The following is a 20,107-nucleotide window of genomic DNA, read 5'->3' on the forward strand; positions in this document are numbered from 1 at the left end:
ACAGCATGCGCATTTAAATTTGCACTGTTTTTGCACTGCAAACGTGACAGGATGCACTTTAATATCCACTGCTGTATGGATATCCGTTATCTTAATGTACAAAATAAACCTGATCTAACGTCCACAAACCAGGATTGAATCATCTTCTTTAAAATTGTACTGACATGCGCTGTAATTCATTACAAACATGCAGTTTTAGAAACGTTTTAAACCTGTAAAACTGATTCTTGATCACACTTGATGACGATTGATGATCACAGAGAGCTGAGCAGATCTTTTAATCCCAGTTGCTTTGCGCATGTCCTGTCTTATGGATAAGATTATGTGTTACTACGGAGACATGTTAATATGTGGCTGTCAATAATTTGGTTGCAGAGAAACTGCGCTACTACGTCACGTTGTGGTGAGCCTCAAAATAAGAGGGATTTGGATCCTATTTTAACATCAGGAAATTGAAAAAAAAAAAAGACAAAATTGTTTTTATATCATCCCAATATGATTGTGGACACACTATACCTACATACAGTTCTGTCCAAACAGCTTACAAAAGATAATTTTCATCATAGGTGCCCTTTAATAAACTCAATACTTTCTAATGATATTTGATATTAAAAAATTATCATTACAAAAAATGTTCACAAATGTGAACATTAAAGGAGAATAACATTAAATTTGTTTCTTATCCTACTAAGCAATTCTTTGTTTAAAAGACATCTAGTAGACATCTAAACATAGACATCTATTAGATTTTCACTGAGCTCAGAATATTCCTTTATGTCTATGTTTAAACATCTATAAGACTTTTTTTTTAAACAAAAATATTTTGCTTGTATATATGAAATGGGGTTTATATTCAGTATTGTACTTTAGTGCATGTTAATACACAGAAAAAAGTTCTCTTCTGAATCTTAAACTAGTCCAGTTAACATACAATATTGCTCAGCTTGCTGAGTCCTGAAACACATTCTTCTGCAGTCCATCCATATTAACATGAGCTTATGGCGTGTGTCTGTGTGTTATATAAGAGAGCACTCAGACCAGCCACATGGAACAGCACATCCCGTCAGAGATAACAATTTGGGTGTCCATCAACCCGTGCAGAGAGCTATGATCATGTGTGTGTGCGGCAGTCTGCGAATCCAGCATATGTAGTCAAGCAATTGTAGTGGTTTAAATAGTTTCTTTGACTGAGTGTCATAGTGTGTGGCTTGGAATGGCTGTGAGGTTCTCTGGCTCCATTCAGGAATTTTAATGCCAAAAATAACAGCTCACATTTCACTAGCTTTTACTGGAATCCCCAACCCCCCCAAAATTGGCCATGTACAGTAGAGATACAGCTCCTGAACGCTGAGGAAAAAACGCATCTGTGTACATGCTCGTGAGTAGAGTCTTAAACCTATTTTTCAATTGGAATAATACAGTCAAAAAATAAAGACTGGCTTCAAGCCTGCGAGCCATGTATCAAAATGTGTGATGCAAATGTGTGATTTTGTGTTTTTTTTATATGTTATATTACATGTTCTCCAAGGTTCACTTATGATGTTTTAAGTTCAGAATGAGATTGTTTAATAAACGCAAGATTTGTGAGACTTGATAACAATTGTAAGAGCAACAAATATTAACTTGACTTGTATTTGATCATTTGGAAAAGTAGCAGAAGGTAGGTTTTTCCGATGAATCATCTGTTGAACTGCATCCTAATCATCTCAAATACTCACAAAGACCTATTGGAACCCGCATGGACCCAAGATTCTCACAGACATCAGTCAAGTTTGGTGAAGGAAAGATCATGGTTTGGGGTTGCATTCAGTATGAGGGTGTGCGAAAGATCTGTATTGTGGATGGCAACATCAACAGCCTGAGGTATTAAGACATTTGTGCTGCCCATTACATTACAAACTACAGGACAGGGCAAATTCTTCAGCAGGATTGCGCTCCTCATACTTCAGCCTCCACATCAAAGTTCCTGAAAGCAAGGAAGGTCAAGGTACTCCAAGATTGGCCAGCCCAGTCACCAGACATGAACATAATTGAGCATGTCTGGGGTAAGATGAAGAAGGAGGCATTGAACATGAATCCAAAGAATCTTGATGGACTTGATGATCTTGATAAGTCCTGCAAGAACACTTTATTTGCCATTCCAGAAGACTTTATTAATAAGTTATTTGAGTCATTGTAGAGATGTATGGATGCAGTCCTCCAAGTTCATTGGAGTCATACACAATATTAATTCTTTTTCCACTACACATTGACTTTATATTCTATAATGTACATTATTTATGGTAAGTGACAAGACTTTCGTCTAAGTAAAGTCAGACCTTACTTTCCTAATGAAATAATTAAAAATCAAGGCATGATCAGATTTTATTTTGGTAAAACAACCATAATTTAGAGGATTTTTCCTTTAATATAAGCCAGTTCTGATGCCAAATAATCAACTAGAAGTCAAGTTATTATGTGTTGTTCCTAAAACTTGGATAGGCTACAAGCCTTTTGTCGCCATAACACATTTCAATCAAAGATGAAAAACAGTGCTAGAGGCGTTTTTTTATGTTGTTATAATACGTGTATATTTGTGTTAAATCTATGTGTATACTGTACATTCAAGTGTATACATTTATGGCCAGACAAATTTGCAAGAAGCCACAATATATAAAAAACTGGTGTAGGGCCCTAAAAATCTTTTTTTTTTTTCCAAATTATTTTGTATTTCCATTAAATTTACTCGTTTATTTTCAATTTTTTATGGACTACATTTGAACTCCATTTAATAGGATTCCTAAAATGTACATTTTGTTATTTTTTTATATTTAATATATAGATTTAATATATTTAATATTTATATTCATTGAAATCATTAAACTTATTGAATTTAACAACAATTTTTAAGCTAAAAAAAAACATTTTAGGAACTCTATTAAATGTTTTACATTTCTCAAATTAACCCCAACATGTAGTTTTTATAAAAGGTCATATAAATTAAACATTTATCCTGAAGAATAATTGTGAGGATGCTGAGTTTTCATATGTAAACAGAGGTTTTTCTACACAAAAAACAAACAAAAAAAAATCTAAAAAAGTTATTTTCAGATCTCTTTAGGAAACAAAATTCATATGCTTATCCCCTCAAATAACAGCATGAGTGTCATTCTCACATCAGTATTAGTTTAGTTTTGATTATGTGTACAGAATTAATTTTGGTTTATTCATCCAAAATATAAATTCAAATTTCTTGATTATGTAAATGTTTTCCACATTAGAACATCAGGGCCCTATGCTCTGATTTTGACTCTACACACATACCTCAATAAATGCTGTGCGCAAGGTAAGGTCTCTAACCCAGCTGCCAAGTGGTTTGAGAGATGGATAAGCAGCATTAGACCAGTGATCAGGAACCTGGTTATTCAGGAAACTGTTATAAATCTTCTCCATTTCTTCTGACATCACCACCAGACCTGCTATCGCCTTCTGCAGAGTACACAGTGAAGTCTGCAGAAAAATGCAAACACAATGAATAGCAGACAGATTAGTATGATCAATATTTCATTCATTCCTCTTTGATTAGCTACTGTAATCAATCTATCGTCGCTTACCTTGAGCACACGCAGCAGGAAGTTAAAGCGGTCTACTTCCTGTCCAAGCACAGTGGTGAGAGAGTTAACTCTACCATTGGGGTCTTGCAAGAACAGACTCTCCACTGCTGCATCCATATCTAGTTTATCTGCTCAGATGCATGTCATGCACACACACACACACACACACAGACACACACACACAGACGTGCACACACACAGGCAGGTCGAAATCTCATTATAAGACCAGTGGACTGACTCTCGACTTGTGCAGGGAACTGCAGGGGTTTAAAACTAACCAGGAATCTTTGCTAAGATGGAGTCAGCCAGTTCGTGGACCACCTCATCGTTGCTTTTACCTCCACCTGCTGCTGAAGAACGAGGCTGGACTTCCAGAATAGTGTTGATCACAGTCATTGTCTCCTGTCTCTGTTTTCAAGGATGAAAAGAAGATCCATGATTGGTATTATACAAGCTGCTGGTGCTTAAAGGAGCACTCCACTTTTTTGTAAATAGGCTGATGTAACAACTCCCCTAGAGTTAAACATTTGAGTTTTTCCATTCCATCATTTTGATTCCATTCAGCTGATTTCCAGGTCTGGTAGGAGCACTTTTATCTTAGCTCAGCATAAATCATTCAATTAGATTAGATCATTTGCATCTCAATCAAAAATGACTAAAGAGCTTCTATAATTTTCATTCTTAAAGCTTGAATTTTTATTTCTTACATTGTGTACTAGGAACTTGGAACTATATTCTCAGTCTGGCACAATAATCAAGGAACTTTATTGCCTTATCATGGCTGCAGCAGGCACAATGATATTATACAGTGCCAGAAAATCGGCTAAATTCCACAGAGCTCACCTTGCATCCACAGAGACATCTGAGACGTGTTCCACCACGACTCCATCATAAATGCACCAGATATAGTGTGATTTGATATATTCAATCAATCTTTTTCTATTCTGAGAATTACAATTAGTAATAGTCTGTGTAAACGATCCATATTTTCATTAAAAAAAGTGTGTTCCTTTAAAAATTTACACAGAGACGGTTACAATTATCTGTTGTAGCACATACAATCATTTTTAACTCTGCATAAGGATATCTGAATGACGACCAGAGCTATAAGCTTAAAAAAAACCTGGTTCTTGTGATTCAAGCATGGATCTGCCAGACTTGAGGAAATGTATGTGCTTTGATCAACGTTTTTACATGAATAAAATAAATGATGTATTATATAAACATGTTCAGATGACTCAGATAAACCAATACATGAATACAGATTACTTAAAACATGTATTTTTGTTTTTTAATGTGTGAAAGTCTGGGCTACAGTATGTTGACTTGATGGAAGAAAATGATACGAGAATGCTAGAAACATCTTCATTTGTATGACAATAATGATTGGAAGTCTTATGAGATTGTAAATGACAGTTTTCACAGTGATAATACAGGAATTATGATCATTACAGATAAACTTGTAGCTGTTTTTAAATGTAACTTTATTCAGGAGGTGATTGTAGTTTATTGAAATTTGCACTGAGTAAAAGAGTACACTAATTGACAGTTTAAATCAAATAACTCAGAGCATCTGAGTATAATTATCATTATCGGCATTAGTATATTATAGTTATCACGTTTATCTTTCCTCCTCTTGAGTATTCATTCTTTTTATTGTTATTATTATTAATAATATTAATAATAATAATAATAATAATAATAATAATAATTCATCATAGTATTACCTAAATTCTTCTTTTCAATATTATTCTTTACTTAGATTTTTTACTATCCGTACATTATCATTATTATAGTAATGTTTTTTTTTCTCTTAATATTCTCATTGTTTTGTCTGCTGCACTTTGTTTGCACTTTCTTTTTTTTACTTTCCTTTTCTTCTTCTACTCTTTCTTTCCCTTCTTTTTCAATTTTTTTCTATTTCTTTTTCCTTTTTCTACTAATTATTATTATTTTAATGATAATAATAATTATTATTATTATTGTTATTATAATAATGATAATAATATAATTATTATTATTATTATTAATATTATTATTATTATCATTATTATTATCATCATTATTACTTGTCATCCTCCTGAATTCCCAACCCCCCATCACCTTCTCATATTATCATTAATATTATTACTGTACTTTTGTTATCATTATTATTATTATTACTGTCCTGACTTGTCCTCCTGTTATCTCCTCATTATCAATATTAGTATTTCTACTATTATCATTATTCAGGTTGTTGTAGTTGTTGTAGTAGTTGTAGTAGTAGTAGCAGTAGCGGTTGTAGTTTTTTTTTTTTTTTTTTTTTTTGAAGTAGTAGTTGTAGTATCTGTAGTAGTAGATGTCGTTGGTTTAGTGGTGTCAGAAGTAGTAGATGTGTAATAGTAGTATCAGAAGTAGTAGATGTTGTTGATGTAGATGTTGTAGTAGCAGTCATTGCTGTAGTAGTATCAGTAGTAGTAGTAGATGTATTAGTAGTAGTATCAGTGGTAGTAGTCGTTGTAATAGTATCAGTAGTAGTAGACATTGTTGTGGTAGTAGTAGTAGTAGTAGTGGTTGTGGCTGTACTAGCAGTAGTAATAGTTGTAACGTTAGAAACTCTCTGTAGTAGCAGTCGATGTAGTACTTATGATTTATTTTATTATTATTGTAGTGGTTGTTGTTAATGATTATTACTATTGTCCTTTCTTGCTCGTTTACTGTCATTGTTACTATCATTATATCACTAGCATTGTTGTCACTCCTTATCACTGACTGGTTTCTTTCTATCTGATTTTTTTCTTATATATATATATATATATATATATATATATATATATATATATATATATATATATGTTACTTGCTTCATTTATTGACTGTTATTGTTCCTTTTGTATGTACTCTGAACTGTTTACCAAGTTACCTTTACATGCATACACACATACACAAACACACGCACCAGCCAGTATCTGACTGTATTGTTGTTGTTTTTGTTATTTTTGTTATTGTTTCATTTTCTTTGTATTTGTATGATCTCAATTTGTATACCTTTTTGTATTTATATACCTTTTTGTATATATTTTTGTATTCTAATAATAATAAAAATAATAATAAAAAAATAACTCAGAACAAGGGTTTGTTCCAGTTTGCATACTTGTGCACTATTCTATATTGTTTTCTCTTTTTAATATCATGTCACATTCCATTGAAAGTCTATTCACCCAAGTTGCTTCAAAACATCCGTTAAGTGATCAATCAGTCATTCAGTCACTTAATTGATCAAACAAACAAGCTTAAAAATGATGACATGACACATAAGCACAAACCTCATTGGTTCTTGCACACCATGGAAACATGCTGGAGATTCTATGATTAAATGTGAATGCAATGTAAACATTGTTCACTGATCAAGGTTGTTGATAAATGTAAATGAATTCTGCTCATGATATAAAGTGATAGTGTCTGTTCAGAATTAAATTGCTCAATTTATACAAATGTGTTTTCAATATAAAGGTTTTGGGTAAACAGACTGCCAATGGAGTGAAATAAGTCTTTTTTTATTGAAATCCCTTAATTTATGCTCTGATTATTAACACATTTCTTATGTGTTTGGAAAAACATGGTAGTGACTAAATAATGAAAGGATTTTAATTTTGGGGTGAACTAAAGCTTTAATTAATGACAAGTGTGTAATAACACTTTAATCATAAAGCAGAAGATGAGAGACAATCAGACTCTGATACTGGATGACAAAATAACATAAAAATAAAATAAAATAAAAATAAAATAAAACTCATACACTAGACAAGTGCATAGTATAAAGAAATGTGTCATTCTGTATGCAGTTTAACTTACCTGGAAGGCCAGGTTAGCATTTTCATGCATTCCGAAGACCTCTGGATCATCAATCAGAGGCAGATCCTCAATATATTGTTTGTACTCTGTCAAGCTGTCTGAATCAGGAGCAAAGTAGATCCCTGTAAAAAAGGAAAGAGCACCTTCTTATTTCAAGGTGAAGTAGGTAATGACCTAGTGGCACTAAAATGAAGTGTGTAATGAAGTGTAGTGACATTAAACAAAATCAATCAGGCATGTGATCAGCCAAGCACAAAAAAAAGAAGGATAGCCAGCTGACATGCCTGATAACCCCCCTCCAGACACAAATAAACAGAAAAATTAAGAAAATTTCAGATGGCACTTACAGTTTTTTCATCTTAACTCTTCATATACAGTCTATATACAGTATATGACAGGAGTAAATCATACAATTCAAACTAAGTAAATATTCTACAAAACTGACGCTTAACCACACAATTTTCACTTTTATTTTCAAACTGTCGTTTCATCATTTCAAATGTTTCGTATTTTAATAGTAATCTTTAATAGTTTAAAGTAACTTTTAAACAAGTAGGTTTGTACAATTGTACAAAAGTACCTTAAAATTATGTTAAACCTAATCCCAAATTGCAGCATGTCTCTACTTTACTTGAGTCTCAAGAGTGATCGCGCCACTCACCTGTGCAGTGCTCCTGTTTTAGCAATAATCCATGTGTAAGAAAAGTATTTGAAAATGCAAGATTTTGCAGTTTAGTTAAATTCTTTACTCCAAAGTTATAAATAAACTACTGTTGTTTTACTACTATTGTTTGAGTATCATTTTAACTGTTTCATACCATTAAATCACAATTTAAGCTTGCTGCTGTAATTAATGTTACATGGTACTTGACTGTAAAACTTAAAGGTGCTGTATGTATGTTTTTGACTCTTCTAAAGCATAAAAAAAACATAATATGTTTGCAGATATTTAAGAAACATGCTAAGTGAACGATCTTGTTTATCTGAAAAACAATTCTGAAGTCAGTTATTCTGCTTTGAAAATGTCTGTTACGTGCCAGAAAGCTGTCTTTGTTTTGGTTCTTTTAACCCGCCCACTGCCAGTTTAGCTAATTATATTTCAGCGCCCAGGGTTGCCTTGAAAACAGCGTATTTCATTCATTCATTTAGAATGGCTCTTAAAGTATGTGTCCATAACTAAAATGCGACCTTCCGTGGATAGTAGCAGACTCAGGAAATGAGATGCAAATTTAGAGTTCCACAGGAGGTGATTAATTAGCAAATAATATAAATATTACGAGTGTAAGCATTAGGTGAGCAGGTTACATTGTAACACTGTGTCCTAACAACATGCTACATGACGAAATTTGCAGTTATAAGCAATAGGGCTGTTTGCCCCAGGCGAAAAACGACAGAAATTTAAATACAGCCATTCAGAAGCAGAATATTCACTGACTCACGAAATGGTAAGGTTTATAATATAATTAATATATAATAAACCTCTTTAACATTATTAAATGTAGATGCTGAATCACTGAATATGCGTTTTATTTTGAGTCACAATTCTGAAGTTTCGTTTCAAACTGGTTAGTTTATTTTTAAGATCTGAGGTGATCACAGATTATCCTGTTGTTCAGCTGCAAGAAATTTTCCATTTCTAATGTATCAATTTGAGGTGTTGGTTGGAACAAAAACTTCTTTTAGTATGGAAAATATTCCTTCTATCACGTGCCGTTGCTTTTATTTAGAACACGGTTTAAATCAGCCTTTAGGCTCAATCGTCAGACTCGCTCCTCAATCTGGCAACCTGTTGTTTTGATGCAGGAATGTAAAACCTAGTTCAACCACTGGGTGTCAAACTTACATACTGCACCTTTAAAGAAAGTGATTCTTCAGTGGTTGTTAACTTCAGTCGATCACATGGAATGTTTTGCCAAAGTTTTTGGTTCCTTATAAGGTATTTGAATGTCTCCTGACGCTTGCTGTATGCGCAAGATGAGAGAGCGCTTGGATTTCATCTAAAAGATCTTAACTTGTGTTCCAAACAAGAACAAAGGTCTCAGGAGATTTGATCAAGATGAAAGTGAGTAATTAATAACAAAAAAGAGTAAATGAGCCATGTTAGGTAATAATAATATATATATTCCCCATCTGCATGTGCTTGCCACTCATCTACATTTAAAATAACAAACTTTATCATGCAAAAGATGTTTATTTGAACAGTCCATTACCCTGCATACTGATAGCTGTTCCATGATATGCGAACATTATAGGACTACTTTTGCAATTTCACTATATTATATACACAATGCATCTCACAGATGTAAGAAAGTAGGAAAATCAGTAATTGCTGTGAGTACAATCAATCCCTGAATGAAACAGTTTTGCTGTGCATTCCCAAACACAATGTATGCTGAAGAAGTCTGGTTTTATGACAATCCTCATTGCAATAACCCCCCATCCCAAATAACAGGGGTCACCCCACAGAGGTCAAAAAAGTAAAATCTGTATTTAAATGGAAATGTCACATCCGTGATCATTTTAAAGTTGTCTTTAGGCTAGTTCAAACCAACACCAACAAACAAGTCTGTCTGAGTTTGTTGGATCACTGTGTTACCCCTGTCAGTATCTGTTTCCATAGGCCGGAGTTTGTTTTCACCTGACTGAACATGTTCAATTGGCATTTGTTGGGTCGTAGAACATCTGAGCAGTGATTTCCAGCAAACTGATGTAATCTGAGCAGGGGCCGCTTTTAGATGTAAAACATAAATAAGAGACCGCTCCAAACCTCTCTGAAACGATTCACTCTTACACACTTTCATATTACTGTACTTTTAGTAGTGTTCTTTTAAAGTGATTTTGGACAACGTGTGATAATACAATTATAGACTATATTTTGTGTGCTCAAGGCCTGGTCGAAATCATACATCTTCTCTTTCAATAAATTTAAAATAGTGTATTTTTGGTCATGCAGATAACAGTTTATTTTTAGTTTACTTGTGTATGAACACAAAAACAACAAGGGATTGTGAGCAGCCTATGTAAAATAAAGAAAACATACAGAGTGTATATTCTTGAATTTGTGGAACAATGCAAAAATTATCCTTTATCTTATGATGTGGTTATTACTTTGGTTTGTTAATGTGCTATTTAAGTAAAACATATTCATGTGGGCCTCGTAATTGTGTTGATTTTATAAAAATCATTATATTGTTTTTAATTTTTTTTCTCACAGACGTGCTGCAAGTAAATTATGCTCTGTTGTTTTGACTACGCTGCTATTTGCATGTTAAATTAACCTCATCAAATATATTGTATTTTCAATAGGTCAAAGACAGTTATGGATATTAATTTAAATCAATTTAAATATAGATTTGTTCATATTTGGCTGTTCAAGCACAGAGGTCATGCTTTAGTTTTTCCCACAGACACTTCAACATAAAACTATCAAACATTCATCTGCTTAGTGTGCTAATGAACGCACATGCAGTCTCTGTTCTCTACATCAATAAATGTATTATCTGTTCTAGCCAGCTCGTTCTGTAAGCCTGTGATTAAAAATTAAAATGTGAAGTGAAAAGGAAAGTTATTTAATGTCTTATTTTCTGTAAATAACACAAAGGCAGATGGACAGATAGATTAATGATGGGTGGATTTTACTCAGTTTTAGAGTAAAGGCTTAATTTAAGTTAAAACAATTATTAAATAAAACAAATAATAAAAAATTCTAATAATATTCAGGTAATTATATATATATATATAAGGGCTGTCAAAATTAAAATCGCACGCGATTAATTTGAAATATTAACGCGTTAAAAAAATTTACGAAATTAACGCAGTTTTTTTTTTCCTGTTGTGGCCGACGTGTGCTTAACGTGCAAAAAAATATGGATAAGACCAAGGAAGGACTTTTAGAAGGAAAGTTTCAGTATAAAACAATTAATGTTGCATCACCAGGCTATCCAGCGTTTCCTCCAGAGTTTCATGCAATTTCAGGTGTTTCATTTTTAATCTTTAGACTTTAACTGCAGTTCAGCAGTTCACTCTCATTTAGCAACATATTGTTCATGTCCCGTGACAATTATTGGATGAAAATATGAAGTAAGGACTGCTGGAAGAGTGCTGTTTTAATGGAATTTGATGCCGCATGGCGAACGGAACGAAAAACTTCCGCAATTCGGGACTCGAGTGGTCCTTTAAGTAATCAAATATCACTGCTTGCATGGTATACTCTTAATTAGTATTATCTTAATCATAAAATCGGAGTATTGGTGTCCATGTAAATGTACTCAGTGAAAGTGCCAGATGATGTCGCAAGCTGTCAAAGACAGCCCATTTCTCTGCCTTTAAGTTGCTTCCATGCACCCTCAAAAGTTTCATTAAGTTTGACGTGTTTCCCCCTTACATGCAACTTTTGCAAAGCATCTGCTTCACGTTGCTGTGTCAGAATCCTTGCTTGTAAAATACAGCTATACTTTAGAATGCTTAGTTTAAGCAAATTTGATGAATGCGATCGTGCGTGTTGATGAATCTGAGTAATTTCTTTAATAAATATGGCGTTTCGTGATTAATCAAGACTAATTAAAAAAAAAGTGTGATTAATTAGTGAATTTTTTGTATCAATTGACAGCCCTAATATATATATATATATATATATATATATATATATATATATATATATATATATATATATATATATATATATATATATATAAATACGCACACACTCACCGGCCACTTAGTTAGGTACACCTTACTAGTACTAGGTCGGACGCCCTTTTGCCTTCAGAACTGCATTAATCCTTCGTGGCATAGATTTAACAAGGTACTGTAAATATTCCTCAGAGACTTTGTTCCATTTTGACATGGCATCACGCAGTTGCTGCAGATTTGTTGGCTGCACATCCATGATGCGAATCTCCCATTCCACCACATTTCAAAGGTGCATTATTGGATTGAGTACTGGTGACTGTGGAGGCCATTTGCATACAGTGAACTCACTGTCATGTTTAAGAAACCAGTCTGAGATGATTCGCACTTTATGACATGGTGCGTTATCCTGCTGGAAAAAGCCATCAGATGATGGGTACACTGTGGTTATAAAGGGATGGACATGGTCAGCAACAATACTCAGGTAGGCTGTGGTGTTGACACAATGCTCAATTAGTACTAATGAGCCCAAAGTGTGCCAAGAAGATATCCCCCACACCATTACACCACCACCACCAGCCTGAACCATTGATACAAGGCATGGATCCATACTTTCATGTTGTTGACGCCAAATTCTAACCCTACCATCACAATGTCACAGCAGAAATCGAGACTCATCAGACCAGGCAATGTTTTTTCAATCTTCTGTGTTCTATTGTCCAATTTTGGTGATCCTGTGGAAATTGTAGCCTCAGTTTTCTGTTCTCAGCTGACAGGAGTGGCACTCAGTCTGGTCTTCTGCTGCAGTAGCCCATCCGCCTCAAGATTCGACGTGTTGTGCATTTAGAGATGGTCTTCTGCATACCTCGGTTGTAACGAGAACATGTTTGAACTCAGTTTGAACTGCAGCAGATCATGATCATGTCTACATACCTAAATGCAATGAGTTGCCGCCATGTGATTGGCTGATAAAAAATTTGCGTTAGCGAGTAGCTCGACAGGTGTACCTAATAAAGTGGCCGGTGAGTGTATTATTACATATTAAAAACACCTTGTTAAGGAAAAAACAGTTAAGGTATCCCCCACCACACACCTTCTTTTTATTTAAAAAAAATTTCATTAAGGAATTACATGTGCAGTACTGTATGTACTGTAATACTCTATGAATACTGTATGAATTCTCTGCACAGTACAATCAGAACAGCAGAAATATTTTACCATTGGAAAAATGCACACTCACTCCATCTATAATTTACATATTTCTACATACTCTATAGAACTGTACATAACACAAGTATGTACTGTATATGTATACCTGATTTAGAGTATGTATAGCCCTCCTCTAATGTGGCTAGAGAGAAGAAACTCTTGAGTATGGTGCGCAAGCATCGCTGATCCCAGGCATCTGTCACCCTGCCTCCATACGTAATCTCACCTACAGAGACAATAAAACACATTCACATAAACATTTCTGCTCAATGCATGACTGATTGACACCTTGCCAAAAATTAATGAGACAGTTTGACATTCTGTGAAGCTTCCTTAATGAGTCCTTCCCAAAGCCTTTCTTTTACTGGAACATTCCCTGCACAAACCAGATGCAGCAAATTTAATAACATTTATTGTCACCAGCTGATGGTCTGTGAAATGAAGCCTACTTAGAGCAATGCATTCATTCATAACGTTTGAAAACATTATGGAAATTATAATGAAACTGAAAGTTCAATAATATTACATAAACAGTCACATTCAATATATTCATATTACTCACACTGAAATGCATGCAAGTACAATAGACACAATAATAATAGAGGTAAATATCAACGACTGATGCTATGCTTCTACAATAATCACTTGAATAGTGTACCTGTGATGTATGTAAGAGCATCCCAGGGTATTTGTCCTGTCTGGCAGTAGAGGTTTAGGTTGAGCAGAGCACACTCTCTGTCGCTGTCATTGAATTCATAACGGATGTTCCAGCCCAGAGGACCAAACTTCTTTCGCTCCTGTACATACATCAATGCAAACAGAAAGAAAAGTGAAGGATTTAGAAGCAGTGAGAATTACAAAAGCTGCCCTTGAACCTCTGCCTATTCCAAAATATTTTACACTTTACACAACAATTTACACTTGCAATCATGGAAACGAAAACAATTGTAAAAAAAATTTAAATAAAATTTATACTGTAGTTAATTTTTAAGCTATCTACATTTGAGATCAAATATTTGCATATAGCTTGCATTACCTGCTAAGTTATTTTACCAAAATAAGAGCGATCATACAAAATACATGCTATTTTTATTTTTTAGTACTGACTGGAACAAGACATTTCACATAACAAGAAACAGTTATGTACAGTGCTCAGCATAATTGAGTACATCTCATTTTAAAAAATGAACATTTTTATCAATTTTTCAGTGAATATAGGCCATGTATTTTGATACATTTAAACAAAACAGATTTATTAAACAGATATTAAAATAATATTTTAGTCACCAAACATATTTAGAAATTGAAAGAGAATACAATTAAATTCAAGTAAAATATTGAAAAAATATATATAACCTACAACATTTCAACTACATATTTCTTTTTTAAATTCATATTTGATATTTTTCTATAACATAAATTTGGGTGTTAGTTTTTGGATTATTATTGTAGGTTATTTTGTTAGAAAATTTGCCAGATTTGGCTTCAATACTGACTAATCTAATGTATATGCATGCACATATATACAGTTGAAGTCAGAATTATTAGCCAGTTCAGTTTAAGCTGAAAAAATAAAAATTAAACACCCGGAATTATATGAAACTCTGGAGGAAACATGGATGGCATGGTCATGTAATGACAGTAATCCAATGATGTGCAATAACATGTTAAATGGGATAATGAAAGGTACATTAACAAAAACTTTCGAAAAGCAACTCATGTATTACTCTCTTATTCAGATTAAGGCAAATAATTAAATTACTGATGTCCATGTAAACATAGACAGTGATCCAAAACACAGGCAAGGAAACTCTCAAATGGTCTCAGAGAAATAAAAAAAGTGTATAATTGCTTAGCCAATCACCTGACTTGAATCCAATATAAAATATAAATTAAAGATCAGATTTTATAGTTGAGACCCACAGAACCATCAGGATTTTCACACTCTGTTGAAGTCTATGGAAAAAAATCACACCTGAGCAATGCATGTGACTTCATTCTCCATATGAGAGGTGTCTTTAAGCTGCCATCACCCATAAAAATCCTTTTATATAAGGAATTAAATAGTAGTACTTTCTCCTTGAGTCATTTCATCGCCATTACACATAACTAATCTTTCAGATTTTTTCTTTGTTTGTTTTTTTTTTGTTTGTATTGTTTGGGTTTTTACCAAAATCTGGTTCAATTACATGTCAGCAGCTCCTTTAGATATATTATTCCCAGGAAAAAAAAAACATGACATGTTCAATACTTATTTTCCCTGCTGTATGTGTTAAATTGTGCCACAATAAATGTCTTTACTTAAACCTGACTCTATAATTTTGCCTGTTTGTTGCTATAAAGCTACTTTGACACAACGTGTATTGTATAAAGAGAAATACAGACTTAAAGGTCACTTGACATAACTTCTACTCTCAGAAAAAAATGGTACAATGTTGTACCAAAGAAGGTACAAACCTTTGTCACTGGGGCAGTACCTTTTTATGGAACAGAATTGTAGCTTAAGACAAACAAACAAATTTGTACCATTGCATTTTGTACATTTAAGGACATGATTTGTCCCATGGGAAACCAAAATGTACCTTTGGTTTTGGAAACCTGCAGATACAATACTGTACCTTCATCAAAGGTACAAATCTGTTCAATGAAGGTACCACTACAGTGACAAGACACTTTGTACCTTAACAGTGTCAAATGTGTTCCTTCAAGAGCTGTTTAAAGGCATTTTGCTACTGTACACTGAAAAAAATTATTCAAAGATGATTCCTTGGATTTACTAAATTTTTTTACGTTAAGTGGCTGCAAACAATTTATTTGGGCTGAATTTAAACAAACAAATTAAGTTGAACATTGTTAAATTTAATTTGTTTGTTTAAAATCAACACAAATTAATTGTTTGCAACAGTTTTGCATGCAACACTTTTTTCAGTGTATATCCCAAATGCGTCAATTTATTTTCAGTAAATATAAAACATCAAATACATTTTTAAACAATGTTTTTAAAAAGTTTTTTTGTGTAAATACACCTTTTCCATTTAAAATAAAAAATACTTTAACAAATCAAAAGATCTATTTTTTGCTAAACATTTCACTACACTTTTCACAAAAATGTTACAGAAATACATTCCCCTATGTACAATATAAAACATTTTTTTTCTCCAATTTTCAGACAATACCTTTGTAATCACTTAAAAGTTAATTTAATTTACTTAATTTTTAAATAGAAATATAGAATTTAATAAGATTTGCACAATCATTGATTAGGTTTACAATACAAATATGCAATATATGACTTTTGCCAGCTCGCATGCATAGTGGAAAGCAAACGCCAAAAGGAGCAGATATCAATAATGAAAATGTATTTATCAGAAAATGCTTACCAAATGTTTATTAAAAATGCCTTAAATGTTTAGTTTACAATACCTATAGTTTTGTTTTATAGAACTCAATAATTAATGTTTATTTAAACATATGATTTTAATGATGATTCATATTTCAATATGGAAATTATTCATAAAATTACTTTGCCTTTCCAGTAATATTTATTTTCATAGATATTGTGATAAAAAAGGAGTAATCCAACCCTTATGTACCTTTTTATTGTGAACCTTCATTTTAATTGTACCATAAAAGGTACAGAACAGTATCATAAGAGGTCTTTTCGGTACCATATATGATACAACTTTTACAAAGGTACAAAACTGTTCCTTAAGGAACATTATTTGTACCCCCGTGTACCTTTTTTTGAGAGTGTATACTATCAAGAAAAGTGGCTTGCAGTTGCTTACATAAAACCAATGACACATAAAAATGTATATGTTAGAAAAGTGAACCAAATTTACCATAAGGGTGACACAAGAGCAAAATTTTCATCCAGTCATTTTTATTTAATCATAAAAACTTCATTATTGCCTCACACCAGTGCTACTCTTATTCTATGAAAACATACAGCATCCCAGCAGGCTTCTAAACTTTAGAATCTCCAGAGGCTTCAAACTGAATAGGAAACCCCATTTTTGGCTACACTTTGAAATTTCAACCTTTGAGCACCTGACCTGAATGATGGCGTGGAAGAAACACACTCCAAAAATGATCTTCCTCCATTTCCTGCCAAGGATGTGTTCCTCGAAGAATGTGTTGCTGATCTCAGTGAAGGCGCGTCTCACATTGGCACGGAGACCCTTTGGGGGCTCGTTAGTAACCTGCCATCACATTAACAAAGGCTCATTAGTTCCCTGGCAACACAAGCATATTAGCAACAACTGGAGCCAAAGACAAAATACAACTGCTAAAATTCATAAACTAAAGCACAGACTCGAAACACATATAGACAAGTCACTCTGCTTTCACTATAACAAAACACTGTTGAGGATCTCAATTCTCACTTGTATTGGTTCCAGCACTTTGGTTAAACGTGAGTTTTAATTGATAGGGAGGTGAGCACAGGGGTGTTGATGTATTAGGTAGAGAGTGAATAAAATATGAAAGCGCTCCTCCTTGTGAAGTGTTATCTTCTTCTTGCAGGAGTGAGTGACTCCGTTAGTGTGACTAAAATTTTAATTTGATATACATGCAGACATATCCTAGTGCTGGGAGGATGAATGATGTGTAAATGTAAAAATATGTGCATGTCATTAGCATATGGATGCCATTGACGTGTGAAGCTTCGTTCTACATTGATGTATGTGTTCAATCTCCAACAGATAATAAATGGGTATTTGTGTGCTTTCCTGAAAAATCTGACTTGCGCGTGAGCACCTGTGGCACTTCATGGCTATTAGATTTTTAAAAATAAAATGTTTATGTATGTATGTACTTGAGTAAGTGTATGTCCTTGTGTTACCTTGACAGAGTTTTGCAACACGGTGACGGGAAACACATTGGTAGGCATGGAGCTAAGGAACAGTCTGAAGTCCTCATGGATAACGGTGTCTGTGAAGGTTGTATAAGAACAGGACAACAGAAAACAGGTCAACAAAAATAGCCTGATGATGGCTTCACATATGCAACACACTCACTGTCTGTAAAAGAAGAGTGAAGCAGGTGCAAAACAGGTGAGCTTTTCTGTAAACAGAGCTATCATATTTTCACTGAACCATACAAACACACATGCAGACACAAATATAAACATGCAAAAATAGTTCTTTAGAAATCCAGTCATTCAGTTTATATGATTAGCTGGAAGATCATAGCAGTCTGACAGTTTCGGATTCAGTGCCAAGGTACTGGGAAATCTGTTGTGACCACAAGTCTGTCATATTTTTTCTATTTTTTCATGTTTCCCAGTTTTCACTGACTAAATAAAGCATTAATACAGACGGATCTGTCACAGATCTATCTGTATGTCTTTCTATTTTTATTTTATTTGTTAGCTGGGTCTCTTGTCCCCAATTTTCACAGATTTTAAAGGTGACACTTTATGATAATAACTACACACTATGAATCATTTATTAAGCATTAGCAAATAGTTCATTCAATATTTGTTGAGCATTAATTCTACATTATTAGATGGTAGTAAGCAGTTTATAAATACAAATGCTCTGTTTAAGAATAGTTGGTGGTTTTTTTAAGATCATTCAGAATGAGTCAGCAAATGATTAATAAACTATTCAAATTTACATTTATGTATCTTATTATTCAGGCATATACTAATAGTTAATTTGTATGTTAATTAATGCTTTACTAACTTAACTTTATTCAGTTTTGTGACCTAAAGTGAGGACTGTTGATGCTTTATAAATCCCTTATAAATGACAACTAAAGGCTTGGCAGTTATATTCTAAACCAACACAGTCTCACGGCAATTCGCAACTTTTTGATTTAGTGGCTAATTCGTATGAATTCGTACAATCTAATTCGTACGATTTAGTACGATTTGCTCATCCCCCAATGACGGTTGGGTTTTGGGGTGGGGTTAGGTGCCACGCCTCCTTTTTAAAATCATACAATTTCGTACGAATGAACTCGTATGAATGAATTAGCCACTAAACGGACAAAACGTAAAATACTTACGTTTTCTCGTGAGATCAGGCTGGCTAAACAGGAGAAAATAAAATGATTGCACGTATTAAATTCTAAAAAGGACTAAGCCGAAAAGATAATGAATGAATGAATTCAATTCTATTCATTTGAAGACACACAAATGAAACTGTAAATTGCATAAATAAATTGCAATCTTATATAAAATGTAATTACTGTACACGTTAAACATCGCTAAATAACATTTAAACATGTATTATAATATATTGTTAAATTAGTATGTTGTTGTTGTTTTATTCAATTTTATTCAATTATATTTATTTCTAATTGTATTTTGACACTTCTGTTATTCGGCAATGTTTAAAGTTGACAGTAATTTTATTTTTTTTTGATAAGATTGCAAACATTTATTGTTCATTTGACACTAAGCCTTTAATTGTCATTTATAAGGGATTTACAAAGCATAAATAGCATTCACTTAAGATTGGATCACAAAAGTTAAATTAATAAAGCATTTATTAACATTATAGTAACCATTATATGCCTGAATAATAAATATATAAATCTTGATTTGAATAGTTTATTAATCATTTACTAACTCATTCTGAATGATTCTTAAGGTCAGTTTTAACAATTTGAATTATAATTTTTAAGGCTAATACTATTAGCAAAAACTGTAAGAAATATTGTCCTTTCTATTGGTTACAGAACAAACTATTAGGTTTAAAAATGTATTGAAAAAAATCTTCTATATATATTAATCTTATCATATATATTGTATAATATATATTATATTAACCAGCACATTTGTTTTGTTATTATTACAGCACAACTGTTTAACTATTAACAATAATAGCAAATAA

At 33.1% G+C, this 20,107-nt stretch overlaps 1 protein-coding gene across 1 annotated transcript in view; it reads right to left on the reverse strand.

Annotated features, from left to right (window-relative positions):
• dnah6 (dynein, axonemal, heavy chain 6) overlaps window positions 1-20,107 on the reverse strand; it is a 165,279-nt gene that overhangs the window by 3,507 nt on the left and 141,665 nt on the right. The window contains exons 67-74 of the mRNA XM_056460119.1: window positions 18,109-18,197; window positions 17,321-17,467; window positions 13,924-14,062; window positions 13,372-13,491; window positions 7,428-7,549; window positions 3,872-4,001; window positions 3,594-3,721; window positions 3,304-3,489 (exon numbers count right to left, since the gene is read on the reverse strand). Coding sequence (XP_056316094.1) covers window positions 3,304-3,489; window positions 3,594-3,721; window positions 3,872-4,001; window positions 7,428-7,549; window positions 13,372-13,491; window positions 13,924-14,062; window positions 17,321-17,467; window positions 18,109-18,197 — 1,061 coding nt within the window. The remainder of the gene's footprint in view (window positions 1-3,303; window positions 3,490-3,593; window positions 3,722-3,871; window positions 4,002-7,427; window positions 7,550-13,371; window positions 13,492-13,923; window positions 14,063-17,320; window positions 17,468-18,108; window positions 18,198-20,107) is intronic.

Source organism: Danio aesculapii, chromosome 1 (genome assembly GCF_903798145.1).
Source record: "Danio aesculapii chromosome 1, fDanAes4.1, whole genome shotgun sequence".
Classification (NCBI taxonomy): Eukaryota; Metazoa; Chordata; class Actinopteri; order Cypriniformes; family Danionidae; genus Danio; species Danio aesculapii.